General features: G+C 41.6%; 1 protein-coding gene across 3 annotated transcripts in view; it reads left to right on the forward strand.

Annotated features, from left to right (window-relative positions):
* Spag17 (sperm associated antigen 17) overlaps positions 1–19,453 on the forward strand; it is a 236,044-nt gene that overhangs the window by 34,939 nt on the left and 181,652 nt on the right. For all 3 annotated transcript variants that reach the window (XR_009379872.1, XM_059265953.1, XM_059265952.1), the window contains exons 2-3: positions 2,969–3,109; positions 3,698–3,784. Coding sequence is in view for 2 of the 3 variants with exons in the window: in XM_059265953.1 (XP_059121936.1) it covers positions 2,969–3,109; positions 3,698–3,784 (228 nt within the window). In the remaining variant the exon portion in view is untranslated. The remainder of the gene's footprint in view (positions 1–2,968; positions 3,110–3,697; positions 3,785–19,453) is intronic.

Genomic DNA, 19,453 nt, shown 5'->3' on the forward strand with positions numbered 1-19,453 from the left:
GTGCAGATTTCCCCTCAGGCATCCTCTGGCCACTCTGTCTCATGTTTACTGGGGCCTTGGGCATCTGATTAGACAAGAATGTGTAGCTCTAACAACATCCTTTTGGATCCTACTGTACAAAACAGACCCAATTAGAAGCAGCTTTAAGGACCAGTGTGTGGGTGAAAACTGGGCCATTGCTAGACTTTTCAGATACTATTGAATGGGGAGATTGTTCCCGATCTAGCCTAGATGAGCTGTCTCACACTGGGAATACCAACATACAGGACCATTGATTGAAAAAAATAGACTCATTAGTTTGCTTTTAAAGCACTCTAGAGCAAAGAAAACAGAGCCCTGGGTTCCAGAGAGGGAAAGTTGGGAGATCGCCCTAACTGCTCATCCTCTCTGTAAAATACCATTTTTTTAAAAATGTGATTTACAATGTTGTCGGGGTTGGATGTAAGTTATTTCTGAAGGCCCCATCCGCTTTTACAAGTTCAGTAACTCTTCATCAATTAGCAACACATGACAGATGGTAACATGTCATTCAGACTCTGGTGACCTACCCTCAGAACTGTCCTGAAATAATCACAGATCTGTAAGCTTTCTGTGTAATCCCCATGAGTTTCTGCCAAAATGATCTTAAACAAGGCGTTGAACTCCTGGACCTGTCTTTCTATCTACAGTGTACAGTGTGCTATTTCACAGAGTTGCTTAGGGGTTTGGAGGGGTAACATGTGCCCGGCACATGGCAGATCCACAATAATTGTTAGTTCCTTCCTCCACTTCCCCTTTCTTCTTGTCTGGAATGGTCCACATCTGCCTTTGACTCCAGATTCTAATGGGTCGGTAGCAGGCTACAACACCCTCTCTTGGAATTGTCTTTAAAAGAGCCGAGTGACACGTTTTGGTCACTATTAGCTTTCAAATATCGACAAAGAAGCTTGCAGGAATAAAAGAGAGAAGGGGGTAGTAGTTTTCAGCGTTGGAACTTTAATGTACCACCTATCCAGGAAAGGTAAATACTTACTTTGTGAGAATGGACGAGCCCCACCCCCACCCCCACCCCACCCCGCTCTCACTGTAGATACAGCTATGACAAGAGTACACAAGGGGTAACAATGGTATCCCGTGCAAGCAAGGGCAGTTAGTGGCAATGAAATTCTTTTCTAAACAATTTGTTAAAATACCACACTTAATTTATTTTTCTTTTTTCTTTTTTCTTTTTTTTTCCGGAGCTGAGGACTGAACCCAGGGCTTTGCGCTTGCTAGGCAAGCTCTCTACCACTGAGCTAAATCCCCAACCCCCATACTTAATCTTTAGAACCAGAACATTAAAAAAAAAAAAATACATGCTCTCTCTTTATACATCAAATTAGCATCCAAAAAGAATGTTTTAAAATCAGTAACAGAGTTAAAACAAAGTCACGCCTACCTGCACGCATGCAAACATAACACATTCTCTGTAAGTAATGCACACAGTTTTATATTCCCACATGTGGCTTTGTTTTCCTGACACTGGACACTGGATGGATCTTGTCATGTAGTAAGTTTCCATGGGAAACACCGCAGACGTCTCCTATTTGATGGTAAGAAAGAATGGACCCTGCCTCTCCTCACACTTCGATTCTGCTTCTGATGTCAGCCTCACTGTGAGCAGAGCAGAGTCCAGAGAGTGTCACACCAAACTGCACATTGCACAAAAAACTACATGAAGTTTTCCAGTCTTCTTAGACATTATTTTGGCATCCACCAAGAGCAGGTTCTATTCCACAGCTGTCAGTCTCCTAGAAGTAGCTAGAGCAAGTAGTTCTCAATTTTCCTAATGCTGTGACCCTCTAATACACTTCCTCATGTGGTGGTGATCCCTAGCCATAAAATTATTTTGCTGCTACTTCATAGCTGCAGTTTTGCTACTGTTTGTTATGAATCATAATATAAATATCTGATTATTTATGATGGTGATCCCCTGGTGTTTGAAAGGAGGCCCCATTTCTGCTGCTGAACCCCCTCCCCCAAAGGGGTCACAACATACAGGTTGAGAACTGCTAAGCTTGAGGGTAGCTTAGACACTGTCATGCCCAACTCTCTTATTTTATACATGAGGATGGAGAGGCCTGGAGAGGTCATGTGGCTGGGGTGCCCTCCCTGATACTCATCCCTTCTCCCTAATGTCTTTGTCATGCATGCTTGTCCCACCTCCCCATGAGACGGTTTGGTTCAGCAGCAGAAATGTTCCTCCTTTCAAACACCAGGAGGTAGTGAGGGCCGGTGGTAAATGCATGGAATTCCACCCAGTCTCCCAGAGAACTACCTTTTCCAATAGAAATGATAATAAATGGAAATAAAGGAATTACAGAATGAAAGCCTTGTCTTTAGTAATTTGTTTCTTTAAATTGTTTGGATCAAAATTCTATGTTCAAGTATAAGATGTTAGCCTTTTTCCAAGACGTAGAAAGGCTCCTTTTGTGAATCAGCAGTCACGTTCTTGTTTACAGTAAGAGGAGAAAGTGTGTTCTGGTTCTCACTAGTAACTCACTCAGTGTCACCCAACCTTCAGCAATTACTACTTGAATTTCTTTTGTAAAGGTAGCACTATTCAGAGTCACTGTCTAGAGAAAGGAGCGGGAAATGAAGCAATGATTATGTTTTGAGACTGCATTTTAATGTACATTTGTGGCACGGGAATGACAAATTGATTGCAAACACCAACTTTTTGGGGGTGTGGGGGAGGAACAACAGCATTTTAACTACCTTCAGAAATGGTTTTCCTGGTTTCTCAAGAAAATTGGTTTTAGCCAAGTTCCATGAAATTTGGCACAATACTGCCGCCTTGTGGCTACTTTGGTCAAAAACCTGCACATACTTCAAGGTCAATCCTGTCCTTAAAGTGAGATTTATAGGGAAGCTATCCCGGTTTTCAGTGGGGGAGCCTTTGACCCAGTGAAAAACACTTAGCATTTAATTCTGTCTGCTCTTGTAACAGAATGATTGGAAGGCCTCCATTGCTTTTGTGGTTGGGAACCGGATTGAGGATGATCTTCTCATTCATGCCCTGGACCTGGCTGTCCAAGTCCCTCAGCGTAGACTCTTCAGTATGGTGTCATGGCAAGACATTCTCCAGCAGGTACCTGCCTCTTCCTGCCTCAGCACCTCCAAAGTCAGGGATTGAGATTTTAGAGTATGCAACAATGATCAAGTCTTGGACTACTTCGTTATTTATGGTGGATGACTTTCAATAGACATTTACAGTCTACAATCAACTTAAAATATTTAATCTGAAAGAACTAACCTTTTCATTAATGTACTCCATTCAAACTTCATTCCTTTGACAAAGATGTCTGCAACCATTCCAGACACAATGCTAAGTTCTCTGAGGAATTATTTAGTATAAGGTTAGATAATAATAAAAGAGTAGACTAAATAAGGAAAACACATGACTAATTGGAAAAGGAAGTCTCTAGAGAATGCTAGCTGGCTCAAGTCAGAGGGCTGAGGGGCTACAGAGAAGGGCTGTTGGGAGACATCCACCTCTGCAGGTACCCACAGCCTACCTCGGGGTTGTAAGTACCACGTCTATGTGGTGACTGTTGCTTTCTTGCTAAGTTGTCTGATGGCCTAATTTAAATCATGGAGGTATTTGAAAGTTTCACAGATCTGTGTGTTCCTTGAGTAGATCTTTCATTCATGAGAAGTTAATTCAACTGTCTTACAGATCAATGAAATACAGGCTCTTGCTGGAGTTGCTTCTGCTAAAAAAGGGAAAAAACCCACGAGTGGCAGTTTACCGTTATATTACGAGGTGAGTGGCTGGATCTGTCAAAGAGACTGTTAGTATTGTTTAGAAATAAAAGCATCCAGTATGATGCTTTTAAATTTTTTAATTCAATCTTTTTAAAGTAAATTTTGTTCCTTATAGTGCACACACACACACACACACACACACACACACACACACACACACACGCATGCACACAAACAGCTTTTAGAATAAATTTACCTGGTTTATTTATACTATCATTGTTCCCAATTAAAAAGCCCAAATCATGAACAGTTATATACCAAAACACTGGGCTGTATCCTTCCATGATAATTATTGAATGTGTGATGGTATTAAAGGGAGCCATTATTAGTGTTAGGTCCTTGAAAGAAATAAGAAAGAGCTTCTTGTATAAGAAAAAAGCCACAGCTGGAATTATTTTCCATCAGCTAGTGAATTTTGTACACATTTTACACCTCACTTTAATCGATGTAGAGCTTCCGATATTCCTCAGATTAGTGGCACATTCCACTGCTGGCAGCTGCTTGATAGGAAAGCCTGGCCTGTGTAACCTGTACAAAAGGCTTACAGCTCAGGCTCAGTGAGAAAGGATTTCTTCTCACCCTGCCTCATTAATATCTAACTTAGGGCTTGCAAGAGATATAAAATCCAGTGACTAATTACACCACCACCGACAGTTTTTAGGTACTATTTTATGGCTATGCAAACCTAAACCATGAAGATTTGAGGACCTTTCAGAGACAACCTTGTTTGCACTGTATTTTGTTTGTGACTAATGGAGTTTTTCTACGTCCCAGGTCTTGTGTGATTCCATAGTGACCTCTTTAGTGTGGCCTGAGTACTTACTGTCTGAGCCAGATTCGTTGTAGTTCTTCATAGTTGACAGTACTGCAAACGTTTTGGCATTCATTCTTGATATACCTCTCTCAAGGTCTTGGCACACTCACTCTGCTAGCACAGCCAAATTACATACCTCCTATCATTTCTTACGATGTTCTGAATGTGTGCACACCATTTGAAACATTATGTGATACCTGGATTTAAAATAGCAGAATTTTTTCTTCTGAAGTGGTCATGGAAATCCATGTCCAAGTATCAGGCCTGGGATCAATTAGGCCCCCAAAGGATTCTTTCTTCTTCAAAGATACTCAGTAAAACACAGAGATGATAACAGAGCAGTTTTGACGTTTAATCTGGACAGGCATTTTGACTTGGATGTGGGATAGCACAATGCTACAAATCCAGAGTTTAGTTAGAAAGCCATCCCTCTCCAACATGTGCTGGGACTCTTGGTTGCATGTTCTCCACTCAGGGGAGGTCCTTCTCACATCTGGCTCTCCCACATTCTTCCACTGGAGCATTTGGGCAATAAGCCTCCCACACTCGCTTTTCTGAATGGTTCCAGAAGGAAAAAGGAAGACAGGGTGGAGCACCCCAGAGATCAGGCCTTGGAGGCACAGAAATTCATTACCATCAATCACCAGAGCAAGAATGGCAAAGAACATAAAGCCAGTGCAGGCTCCTGGTCAGCGCTGGCCTAAGACAGGTTACATCTGGAGGAGAGCACTGTGTTTGCATCTCCTACCTCAGCCCCTCCCCACTGAGGGCCTCTTCGGGGACTCCCTCACCTGATGCCTCCTCTAGTGGGAATCAAAGCGATATCATTTAAACCTGTGGGGAGCACCAACGTAGCTATGAGTTGTGGCCATGGAAGCCAGAGTCTTCTGGGGCCTCTAGACTTTTGAGCCACATGGATAGCCTGCTCATGAGTCTGTTTCTGCTTGCATGGTCTGTAGCAAGTAGGAAACCTCCACAGACAAACACATTCGAAGCATAATTAGGAAGCATTACATTTTCTCTTTCAAGAACACTTGGCTACTGGGAAAAGGAATGGTATATAACAAAGTAGCTTGACCTTGGGGGGTGGGGGGTTCATGAGTCTTGTTTCTTTTCAGATCGCCATTTTGGATTAAGGGTTCAAAAATATTATAAAGATGGTAAACATGATGGCACATTCATGTCTACTTGTAGGATAGCTTGTTGACCTTAAACCAGAGCCTAGCCTTTCTTGCTTTAAACAGAGTTAACCTGTTTGGCTTCCTAGTTTCTTAGCTTGTGGTTGCTTAGTAGCCACAAGTTAAAGCAAGACCCTACTACAGTGAAGTTTATCCATGAGCAGCAAAACTGTGTCAGAGCCTCCTTACATCTTTTCAATGGAGACTTGAAATGCCTGGGCTAGCAAAGCCCACATGCCTGAGTGATTTGCTCAGGGTTTTATCTGAATGGTTTGGCACTGTATACATACAGAACTCATTTGAAATTGTGTAATTTCCCCTGAAACTTTAGAAATTCATCTAGCCATGATACTGTATACATGAGCATCTTTATTTATAAAGCACAGTTCTTTTTTTTTTTCTTTTTTTTTTTTTTTTTTTTTTTTTTTTTGGTTTTTCGAGACAGGGTTTCTTTGTGTAGCTTTGTGCCTTTCCTGGAACTCACTTGGTAGCCCAGGCTGGCCTCGAACTCACAGAGATCCGCCTGGCTCTGCCTCCGAGTGCTGGGATTAAAGGCGTGCGCCACCACCGCCCGGCTAAAGCACAGTTCTTTGAAAGCCTGCTTAGATTTCTGCTAATGTTAATTCCCCAGAGGCAGAAGCAATGCTACAATTCATTTGTTCATTCACCTTCTTGTTTTGAAAATTCATGTTTTACTCTTCCAGGATCCACTCCAAGCACTCATATAGAAATAGGAAGAGAATAGTCTCCATAATGTATAATCTCAGGAGAGCTAGCTATTATTTATTGTTATTACCACTCACTACTGAGGATGGGGATAATCTTATCTATTGACAATGGCAGCATTTCCACACTCAGTACTATTTAAGGATATGGACACTCATGAAAGTGGATTTATAGATATTGTATACTGATAAGTTTTGCCAAATATTAGCACATACGTTATTGTTAAAGCATTATCTTTACAGTGCACAGGGAGGTGGCAATGTGCATATTGTGAAAATTTGGAGCTTGAAAAGCACTAGGATTAGAGACAAGACAAATAAGAAGTCATATGAGCACGGGCTGGCATGCAGTAGGTATTCAGCAAAATTTACTCATTAAAAGAGTAAATAACACAGTACAGAAAATTGTCAGTGGAGTCCTTAAGGGACAGGGAAGTGTCTGGAGAACTAAAGGAAAATGAAGCTAGCATTAGCTGGGGTGTGGGGAGGAGCCAGGGAAGTTCTGGGGAGACAATGGCATCTGGAGAGAAAGAATGAAGGGCTTGGCCATTTTGATCTTTCTAAGAACAAAGCAGCAACAACAACAATAAAAATTCACTCACTTCCCAATCTGAAAGGAAATATAAACACACTCCCCATTTCAGACACAGGGAAATGATGCTGGGAAGTCCACTAACTGGAATATTTGAAGTTAGAAGTTGAAATAACAGGGCAAGGAAAAAAAGAAATTGAAATAATTTAGATTTGCCGCAGGCAAATACATAGCTTCAGGTTTTCCCATTTGACCATGAACCCTGTACTCTTTCATCAAATTAGTCTCGATGCCTTCTAACTTGGGAGGGTAGATCCTGACATTTAAAATATAGAAAAGGGTATTTTAGGAAAAGAAAGCAGATGAAACAGGGCCACAGGAATTAGAGAGGTCTCTGTGAATGTGGCAGAAGTCTAATCTCAGTGACTATGGGAGAAGTTTAAATGAATAGGGAAGGAGTCTCAGTGAACGTGGGAGAAGTCTCAGTGAATGGGAAAAAGTCTCAGTGAACATGGGAAAAAGTTCAATGAATGTGAAAGAAGTCTCAATGAACATGGGAGAAGTCTCAGTGAACATGAAAGAAGTCTCAATGGATGTGGAAGAAGTCTCAATGAACATGGGAGAAGTCTCAATGAGTAGTAGAGAAGTCTTAAAGAATGTGCACTACCTCTGTAGTTCCATGTACAATAAACACTAGATAGGAATGGATAAATCCTGGATATAGCACTTTAAAACCATGAAGATAGGAATCTATTAGAAAACATTTAAAGAGTTGGGGAGATAGCTCAGCAGTCATCTTAGAGGAGCTGGGTCTGATTCTCAGCACCCACACAGCTGCTCACAACTGTCTATAACTCTACTTCCAAGGGATCTGATGACCTCATCTGACCTCTGTGGGAACCAAGCACATTCATGGTGCACATATATACATGCAGGAAAAACCCACACAAACATAAGAAAGGAAGAAAAGAGGGAGGGAGGGGGAAAGGGAAAGAGAGAGAAGAAAGAGAATTTAATACTGAGAAAGTGTATGCTTTAGTTTCCAGCTGAACTTGCCTTTACTCAGTGTACATGTCCAGGTCTTTTTATGTGCCTCTATGCTTTATGACCCATGTGGAGAATATGACTTTTTCCTTGGTATATTTTGCAAATATACCAAGTCCTGACTATAAGTTAAAAGGAAACCATTACCAGTTATTCAAAACCAGCTAAAATGTCTTACGGAGAATGGTCTGTGTGTATCTAAAGGTTCTTGCCCATGTAAATCTGATGCACAGTAAGTGAACATCGTAAGACAGATGTACAAATCTCAGATTTGCCATCATAACTGAAAAATGAGGACATCAAAGCTGGGGTGAAGCAGTGGTTATTTCTCCAGGGTGTTTGAACTCAGAGTCTCCCATCTTAACCATCTCAGGTTCCACACCACCCTAATGGCAGCCACCTCTCCTGCCCAGCTGGACATGAGTTTCTAGTGACGTGTGGGCTAAGGTTGGAATGACTATCTAAGGTCTCCTTAGAAAAGACGTATTAGGTCCTTACGAAAACAAAAAGTAAAACATTCACTAAAACACAATTGTCTATTTTTTTTTAAAAAAAAAAGGGGGGGGGGATTTATGCCCTATTGGTGATTCGATTTTCAATTTCTATACAATAAAAAAACAGAGATAATCCTAAAGACTGTATTATATGCTACAATTTTATGGCCACAAATTAATATTGATCTACCTCATCTTATCAGTAAAATTTTACTTTTTAACAATTAAGGTTTTTGTTTTTGTTGTTGCTTGTTTGCTTGTCTTTTGAGACAGGGTTTCTCTCTGTTGCCCTTGCTGTCCTGGAACTAGCTCTGTAGAGCAGGCTGGCCTCGAACTCACAGAGATCCGCCTGCCTCTGCCTCCCACAAGTGCTGGGATTAAAGATACAATTAGGGTTTTGTTTTTCCTTTTTTAATGAAAGTATTTTTATGAGTTTTTCTATGTTACAACTTGAAAGAGATGCTGGTGTTAGTTTTGGAAACAATATAACAAATGCTGTCTAGGAAGATGTGGGAGGACTGGAGAGATGGCTCAGTGGTTAGGACTGCCTGGTGTTTTCTGGAAGACCTGAGTTTCACCCAGGTGTCGAGCAGCTAGCTCATAACTACTCTAGCCCCAGGGGATCTGACACCCTCTTCTGGCCTCTGCAATCATCTGGCACACATGTGGGAAACACACACACACACACACACACACACACACACACACACACACACACACATAAATAAAAATAAATGTAGAAGAAGGTAAGAGATACAAATGTTCTGTCTTCAAATCTTATTTTGTCCATTTTAAGACACCACTAGTGGATTGAGTTAGTATGTCCTCATTGATGTCTTAGCGCCATAGTTTTGATTCTTGGCTCCTGGGCATGGGGACATATTTCTCACGTCTTCCCCACCAAGGATTCAGTCATTTGCAAGAATGTAGATTTTTGTTACAGGTCAGTAGACTGCTGTGTTCTAGATTCCTAGCATGAAAATCATTTCTTAAACAGTGCTTCAAATTAACAGTTCATGCAGTAAAGTTGTAAACCTTTGTTTTGGAAGCAGGGTGGGGTGGCCCTTGTCAAAATGAAAAATAGAAAGCTCATGCTTCAGAGATAGGAACAAATACTATGTGAAAACATTTCAGAGATTTGACGTTATTAAAATGGCAGTTGTTCTGAGACCAGAAGGAGCAGTATGTCATGGAAGAAACAAAGGGAAGCGGGGGTGAGAAGCGTTCCCCAGCCTTTTCAGTCCTGAGTTTTAAAGCAAAACAAAAACATTCTGGAAGAACTGGAAAGTAGCCAAGCTAATGCCGTTATTTCATAGAGCTCAGGGACACGCCAGGAAATTACAGGCCAGTTAGTTTAACTTCACTTGTAGGGAAAGTATTAAAAACTGCTGGAGGAGATGGAGTGAAAGGGTGCTTAGCAAGGTACCGCTTGATTATGGCAAGCCTAGCCCGCCTGCTTTTCCAAAAGGGAAGGTCATGTCCTAGGAACTTGTTGAAATGCTTTGAAGCTATTATGGCCAGTACAGACTTCAAAGGATACAGTGGGGCCCAGAACCTGCTCATCTTTTCTGTCCCACATCAGCCTTCCAGGGATACCTATAGAACATGGCCCACATGCAGACTCCAGGCCTGGGGCTCAGAAACCACTATGAAAATAGCAGAAAGTAACCTCTGGGTAGAAACATTTTGAGAGCTGGAACCAATTAATCCAACTTGATATTTATAAATGTAAAATAATGAGACTTGGAACAAAATTGAGGACTATTGAGCTGTAACAAGTAAGTACCACTTTGGGACTATAAAAACAATTCAAGAGCTAGTGCATCAAAATCTGGGGTTGGATCCATCATCCACTCCCAGAAGGGAGGATGAGGAGAAAAGGTGTGCTAGGAAGCCTCACAGAGTAGGTTATGAAGAATTGCAACCAAGTAAACTTGATCAAGTTGAGAAAAAGAACCATCAAATGTGTTAACAACTTGGGCCCTGTATTCTGAAGGAGGCAGGAGCAGCTCAACAGAGAAAGTCAGGTCTGAGCTAGGCAGGGAGCTGTAGAAGGTCAGAGCTCCATTGCTTTAGGAATGAGCTCCTGGGGCACAAGTATGTTCGCCTCTCAGATGGGAGACCTGTAGCTCTATTTTCAAAGAAAAGCACCACTTAAGCAAAGGCATTAACAACACCCCCGTTGCTGGCCAGCTCTCCTCCACCCCAGGGTACAGGCAACTGACCACACCTACGTGGCAGACAATCATCAGTCCAGAGGCAGGAGGTAGACATGTTAGTGCCAAGAAACTTGGGGTTCAGCTGCAGGAATCCTACTCCACCCAGGGGCTGGGTGGCTGGCCATGATATTTGGAGAGCAGTCAAGATAGGAATCCAGTCAACATTTCTAAGACATGTCAGTGGTGGATCAGCGACAAGAAAGAGAAGCATTCTGCTGGTCGAGTGTGGTCCTATGGTCGCCATGCTCCACAGCCCTAGCATCTATCTGATGGATGCTGCCTAAGAAGTCAGGAAGACTATTTCATGCCTATAGTTAATAAGACTAAATAATCCACGTTCTTCAATAGTGACAATATCAGTTACCGGTTATCTAGCATTTCATCCACCCCAAGCTGTGTGTGTATTGGTTAGATCCTAATCCCATCTTCTACCTGCCACAGGAGGCTAACGGGGAGAATAAAGGAAAGTTAATGGCCACTCAGGTTAAGTAATTTGTTGACTCCAAAGATCCTGATCATTTACTTGTATCACATGTGACAGAAAACAGTTTAAATTCTGGAAGCAGTTGTGGCTTAACGATGTCATAAATACAAGAAATAAGAATTAAGGTTTAAATCTCTCAGTAGCTCTCTGATTTTTTTTTTAAATCTTCCTTTGACTCAAGGCAAACACAGAGAAAGCATAACTATGATAAAATTATAAAATAGTTTTAGCTGCATTCTGGTGGCTAGTTTGATGTTTGGGGCAACAGGGATCTTTTATTTCTGTCATTAAGATTTGTGTGGTTATGTATGACGGCAATCTACATCCAACTCAGTTGAAAGTGCGGAAGACCAGGGCTGTCTGAAATGCTGAACCACTGGAGAGAGCTGCAGTCACCACTTCTTAGTTGGTGAGACACAGCCCCACTGGCTAGGGGCACTGATCGAGTCAGACCACCTGGGGTCAGTCTTGTCTCTGTGACTTACTAGACCTGTACCCTCAGCCTGAACCTGGAGTTTCCCCCTTAGAAAGCCTGTGACTACAAATATTGACCTTATAAGGCTAGCACAATGATTAAATAAGACAGTGAATAGAAAATTCTTGTTACCTGTCACAGAACAAATGTCCATGAAAGCTACCAAATCATTAGTACTTCTAAAACAATTTCTATTCTAAGTCAAAGAAATTGCTGGAATTTTGTAGTGTAGTGAGCATGAAAGTACAAGAAATGCAGCCATGAGCCTTCAAAAAAAGATACAGTAAAAATGCATAACATAAAATTTCTCACCCAAACCATATCTAAGTTGACAGCCGAGTCCTGTTAAATGTACATTTGGTGCTATGAACTACTTCTCCATCTTAAAGAGCAAAAACTCTATAATCAGTAAATTATAGCACCACCACACCCACCACCCACCACCCACCACTCACCACTCACCACTCACCACTCACCACAGCCCAGGCCTCCTATGGGGCCTCTGCTAACTATTGGGCTACCTTCTGTGTCTAAGAATTTGGGAAACCTTGTAGAAGTGAAGTCATACACATTTATCTGTCTTCTGCCCTAATTAAAATAGGTCCTTGATTGTTTATTTTTTAAGAGATTCATTGTTACTGTTGTAATTATTTTTATTAGTATATATTAATTGTATAAAATAATGCCCTTCCTTGTTAAGGGTGAAATTATTCCATCATATGTTTATTCCATACTTGATTGTCTATTCAGCCAGCCATTGATGAACACTTAGGTTCATCTGCCTCTAGGCCTTTGTAGACAGTGATGCTATGAACATGGTAGGTATGCAAATTATTAACAGGCTTTCCACAAAGTTGAGTGTGAGTACTGAAAGGTAGGCTAGCCACTAACGAAGCAAGAGGAGAATAAAGGTAGGTTAATGATCAAAGGGCATTCCTACTACTCCATTATTCTAATCTTCACAGCTAAAATGAAGACTGATACACAAACTTCCTTGTCATGCCACATAAGGTATAAATGTGAGTGAACACAATATTACGTGAGCAGCAACTTTGGCCTTCAGGGGTCTGAACAGCCACTTTCTCTGTCACAGTGTGAACATTGTGTGAATGGAGAAGTGAACCCCAGGAAATATAAATCATTCATTCAGCCACCAATGTAAACACCCATCAGTTTTTCCAACAGCCCAGGGCTTGCCTTATACCCAGCAGAAGGCATGTCGCACTCATTCAAAAAGTTTGTTTATTCATTCATTCCTAGAAGATCATTTTGGGTTTCAGAGGTTAAAATGTTTTTGAGTCATTAAATATTTATTATTTCAATATGCATCAGACATAAAATTAAACACTAGGATGGGTTCCATGCACAAGCATGAGGTCCTGAGTTCCAATCCCCAGCCTCCATGTTTGAGGACATGAGTTCCAATCCCCAGCCTCCATGTTTGAGGTCCTGAGTTCCAATCCCCAGCCTCCATGTTTGAGGACCTGAGTTCAAATCCCCAGCCTCCATGTAAAAAGCCAGGCATGGCCACATGTACACCTATAACTCCAGAACTGCAGAAGGAAAGAGACAACAGGATTATTGGAGCCAGCCTGGCTCCAGCTTCAGTTAGAGACCCTGTCTAAGGGAGTAAGGTGCAGAGTTATAGAACAGGACACCTGACATTCTCTTCTGGCCTCTGCATATGTGCATGGATACATGCATCTGCACACACATGTACGCACACATACACATAAAAGGTTAAATTAATCAAATAAGACTACCAACTTGCAATTTTTTCAGTTTTGTAGCTATGGCTACATTGTTTTTTAAGACATGCCTTACGTTTGACTTAAACAAAGATAACAGGTTGGTAGTGCAAGTGGTACACAGCTTTGGCCGAAGCATCCAATCAGATCTGTCATTAAAATGCAGAAAATGTTTAATTTTCCATGCATTCCACAAATATGTGATGGTCTATTAAGAACCAATTCTATGGCTGAATATTTGTTAGTGAATAAAACAGATATAGTGCCCTGCCCTCAAGAGTTTATTATATTTTAGCAAGAACTGCAGGCATCAAGCAAAAACCAAACAAGCAAAACAAAACAGATGTGTACAATTATGTAGCGAAGTAATTACCTATTTTAAACTGGAGGTGATAAAAGCGGAAAATACTGTAAATGGAGGAGAGATTGGAGATAGTCCTAGATTAGTTAGTGTTGCTGTGATGGAATACCGGAGTCTGGGTACATTGTGATAAGGAGAGAGTCATTTGACCCATTCTTCTGGTGACTAGCAGGTCCAATCAGCATGATACTGACTTTTTCCTGATGAAGGCACTCACACTGCATCACAGTGTGGCCAAGAAACAGAAAGGTGTGTGTGTGAGTGATGTTAGTAGTGATGTTAGTAGGGGAGCAGGAGAGACCGATTCCTTCAGAGGAGGGGCTGGATTCTTTTGTAGTATCCTGCATTTGAGAGACTTCCCTGGAAAGCAAGAAATGCCTCCGATGAAGAAGCAGCTGTATTCTGGCTTACAGACAGCATTTCCCACCAGGACCAATATCTTGCAAGACTCCGTCACTTCTCAGTGTTGCCACACTGGGACAGAGCTTCCAGCACATGCGCCTTTGGGGAGCCAGTCACAGCCAGACCACAATTAGGACAAACAGAGAGGAAAGGAACTGGTGGAAGAAACCCCCGGGCACAGGGGATACCATATCTGAACACTGTGGTGGGGTTACAGAAAGCTGTTAGAGAAATGAAGACACCGTGCCCATAACATAAAGAGAGGGGGGAGGGAGAGGCTGGAACTGCAGGGAGGACCATCTTATGGACGATTGTGCATCTTTACTTGATAGGCAAGGAAAAGGTATGAAGACTTTGAAAAGGAGATGTTTCAAAAGCACTTTCTAGTTGCTTCGTGAAGAGACCTTGGGAGGAGGGAGGAGGCAAACAGAACTGGGGGTGCCTCTGGAGGCCAGTGAAGACAGAGAACATACAGGTTCAGGGGGTATGTAGGAAGCCAAATTGGAAGATGGCTGCTGACTTGATGTAAGTGATGAGGGAGAAATCATCAGGCATGACTTCTGAAGACTGCCTCAAGAAGCTGAAAAACATACGTCATGCTACAGAGAACTTTAAAGAGAGGCTAAACTTGGGGAATGGCTGAAAACATAATTTAGACTAGGTTAAGTCTGACATGTCTTAGAGCTATCGGATGAGAAGTCAACAGGAAAGGCAGTTGTTTTCCAGTGTTTATCTCTGGCCCCCTGTGTGCCTAGGGTGAGCCAGGTGTGGTAGGAGTATCATTTGTCAGTGAGAATTAACATTCTAATTAAGACTAATGAAGCATATTGTTAGCAACCACAGAACAGTCATGGGCCATGTCTGCAAGCGTGATTCAGAAATTCTTTCCTTTCCAACTTGCTCTACTGGTTGCACATTTGATGTAACAGTTTCATAACCGAGGGTGACAACCCAGTTTTTGCAGGTGAGCGTATGGACACATTTGGTATGCAAAGAAAATCTTTGCTGTAATCTAGGTGAACAAAGTGAAAAGGCACTGCCCTAGTCTTGTGACCTCCTCTGCATCATTATCTTTTGGCATCCTCCTCTCCCAGTCTTGCCTAAGAATATAGGCAATATAGACAGTATTCATTCGTCCAGCCCACTCCTCAAGCAGCACACAGACAGAGTTCCTATCAAGTTCAGGGTAACAGAAACGGAATTGATAATTGTGGTCTCCGCCCTCCTGAGTGCATACTTAACAACTGTGTAAACGATGTGTTTGTTTTCTGTCATTCCATAACATTTTAATACCTCATAGGAAGTCTGGCATAAAAGTTTTGTGTTTTAACCGTGGCTCTAATTGAGTCTGTTCTTCATTGAGTCTTGTGGCCAACCTCATGATTGCTCACAACTTTCAGCCAAAAGGGTAATAATGGTCCCCAGATAGTGGAGAATGGGACAAGGAGGGAAGGAGGGGTAGAACACACACTAAAACCTTCAAAGATGCAGCACAGATACAGAAGGGCTTGTTTCCTTGGAGAGAGAGGATGCACAGCTGTAACTGAGCTGTGATAGCAATTTCCATGCTTCTATGTATCCGCAGTGTGGCCTCGAGTCCCCTAACCCTCACCCTTCGCTCCATCTTTGGTTACAAGAAAGGGAAGAAGTACCAAACCAAACATGGATACAGGCTAGGAGAATTGACTACTGGATAAAGATGTGTTTGTATCTATTGGGAAAGTACTGTTAGGCTGGTGAAACGGCTCAGCAAGTAAAATGTGCTTGTCACCAATCCCAACAGCCTGAATTCGGTAACCAGGACCCCCATGGCGAAAACCAGAATGAACTCTGAAAGCTGTCCTCTGAGCACCACACGTTGTCCCAACACACATGTGTAGACATGCATGCAGGTGCACACCCAGACATGCACCCCGGCACCAAATAATGTTTTTAATACACTGTAAATAATAGAGGCACTGAATGCATCTTACACAAATATATGCTTGAATTAATTCATCCATTTCACAAAAAAATAAAATAAAATAAATGGCCCTAAAAATACTCTCAAGGGGCTAGAGAAATGGCTCAGTGATTAAGAGCACTGGCTGTTATTCCAGAGGATCCATATTCAATTCCTAGCAACCACATCCTGGCTCACATCCTTCTATAACACCAGTCCCAGGGGGACCAGCGCTCTCTTCTGACCTCCACAAGCTCCAGACATGAACTTGGTACACAAGTAGGTATGCAGGCAAAACAGATATTACATAGAAATAAAATAAATTAAAAAATACACTCAAACCATATTTATAGCATTATAATATAAGGGAACTAGAATATTGTTTCTATATTACATCAAACATATAAAAATAAAATTATGAATTTAACCTGTTGAAACATAGGAAAACAATCCTATAAAAGTCTTATGCATAAAACCTGAAATTGTTTCATAGTCCCTTTTGTTAAAATTCACATTTCAACTTCACACTTACTTGGACCAAGTGCTCATTCATGCTGTTTGGAAGTTATCAGAGGTTTTTTTGTTTTTTTTTTGTTTTGTTTTGTTTTGTTTTTTTGTTTTTTGGTTTTTTGGTTTTTTGTTTTTTTTTTTTTTTTACTTTTTTTAGTTTTCCAAGACAAGGTTTCTCTGTATAGCTCACTATGTAGATCAGGCTGGTCTCAAACTCAGAGATCCACCTGCCTCTGCCTCTGGAGTGCTGGGATTTAAAGGCATACACCACCACCGCCCAGCAGTTATCAGACTCTTCTAGTGAGCTAGGCGAACAGGAAGCCTGCAGAGCCCACACCTCGGCTCCATGCTACACAATCCATATAAGCACACCACTGTTCTCATTGCTCAACTTTACCGTGAATAGCATGAAATAGCCAGCATCCATTTGGATTACACATTGCTACCAAGATGCCATTCATTAGAGTATACTTTTATCAGGAACATCTAATTATTTCAGCCGTTTCCAAGTCTTGTTTTTTACCCTTTCACATCTCTCTAGATCCACAGAAAAGCGGGTCAGGAGGCAATAATGTATAACACAGTCACAGGTCACAATGGGTCCTACATCCTTCATAAGAAGCTGATCCTGTATTCTGTGCTCTCAGGTTCATCTTAGAATGTCAGGGAGCGGGGAGAAACGGAGACTCTATCTGGATTTGATGCAAGGGACTAATATATTACCTTTTGTAACTAATAAAATTTCAGAGGCCGACAGCAAATTTCTGATTTGCTTTTCCTCCAGTAAAATGTCTGCTTTGAATTATGCAGAAAGAATTCTTCTTCTTGCCAACTTGTTTCAATTTCCCACACAAAATCATCACAGAACACTGTCAGGGGCTTCCTATAGTGGTTCATTTCAGGATTCCTCAGCCATTGGAGGAACACCCATGCACACACACACACACACACACACACACACACACATTTCCCCCTTTCTTTGGAGAAAACAGAGAGAAATGCATTAATGAGGTTTTGGTAGTGTTTACCTTTTTCAAAAGCTGCAACAAGTATTAGTCATCAGATAGAAAAGAGACTCGGTCTCGCCCTGGGCCAGTGTCCCATTTTATGAATGCAGGCCCGCCCTGCACAGAGGCGGAGAGGCAATCACTGTGTGATGTTATTTAAGAGGTGCTGGAAATTCTGCCTGTCCAAAAATAGCCCCCACACCCGCCTGTTGAGTTCAGGCACACTGTCCATAAAACGCTAGTTTAAATGAAATGAATCTGCAGTTTTGGAATGTTAGCCTATTATATCCGCTACACTTTCAGCATGTATTTATGTATTAGGAGGAAATCTGGGTCTCAAGGGAATATGCATGTGTCTGGGTGGTATGAGAGGAGTTAGTTAGCAAGACCAAGGGTTAAGGTAATGCTGCAAGCCAACAGGAGCAGTGTCACCAGAGCCCTGTGGGAGTGTGCTAAAACTCAACTCCCTGTCTCCCATATTCATCCACTCAGTATTTTTTTAATCAGTGTTTTCTGAATCAAACAGTCAATGATTTTGGATGGAATCATCAAGAATACAATAATGATAGCTCAACATTTGAAAGATTTTTTTTCCTAGACTACAAATTACTTTCCCACACAGTATCAGATTTTGACCCCAATAGTTGCCTATGACACAAACCTAAGTGCCACTGTCTTAAAGCAGATGAGAAGAACTGTACAGAGCCAAGTACTTGCCTGCTGACTACAGCTGACATGCAGAGCTTCATGTTAGTCCTTGATTCAGACCCTCAAGTTCTCCAAGATACAGGCCCTGCAGGCAAGAAGTTAACAGTTCACTTTAATCTGTTTAAAAGTGTTCATCCAGGCATGTCCATCTGCCGCCAACAGGCTGCATGAATCTCAGGATAGCTGGGAGCACAGTCGAACACATTTGTAGATGACAGTGTCAGTACACTGTGTCAAAAGCTTGGACACCTCTGTAAGGATCAAGCGCTGAGATTCTTTTCTAGTGGTACTAGGCAAGTGTTTCCCCTCATCTTAAAATACTTAATGATGCTGGAGAGATGGCTCCGCAGTTAAGAGCAAAAGCACTACTTGCTCTTCCAGTGGACCCAGGTTCAATTTCCAGCACATACACAGCAGCTAACAACCACTTGTAACTCCTTTTGATGATCCCATCCAAGACCATTGACTGTCTGATTCAGAAAACACTGATGCCTTCTCCTGGCCTCCACAGGTGCAGCACACACACATGGTACACAGACATACATGCAGGCAAACATTCAGACAAATAAACTAAAAATAAGTATTTAAAAATTCTAGAACTAGATATTGAGAATTATTGTATAATTATATAAATACAAGTGATTTTTTTAGCCATAAAAATAAAGGTGTTTTTTTTAATTATTAAAGGTAAAATGCCGAACACAGGCCTTTTCTTGTGTACAGCTGGCCTTAGAAATATGGGTTAAGTTTTACTATCATTCACGTTATTCCCCCAAAGGGTGGGGGCTCTCTCACATAGAATACTGATCACTTTGCATAAACTTATAAAATGTAACAGTAAACAAAAATAAGTGGAGAAAAGAAAAATGTAATTTGACAGACACTAACTCTAAGTAGCTCTAGAACCACTTGAAACTAGGGGATACTGAGAAGAGAAAAGGTGGGGTTGGACCTGATCAGGTGTTATGAGGTGACTGTGAGGTCCAGGACCCCTTTCAAAACAGACCTTCTTCACTCTAGCCTT

The sequence above is a fragment of the Peromyscus eremicus genome, chromosome 6 (assembly GCF_949786415.1).
Source record: "Peromyscus eremicus chromosome 6, PerEre_H2_v1, whole genome shotgun sequence".
In the NCBI taxonomy this organism is placed as follows: domain Eukaryota; kingdom Metazoa; phylum Chordata; class Mammalia; order Rodentia; family Cricetidae; genus Peromyscus; species Peromyscus eremicus.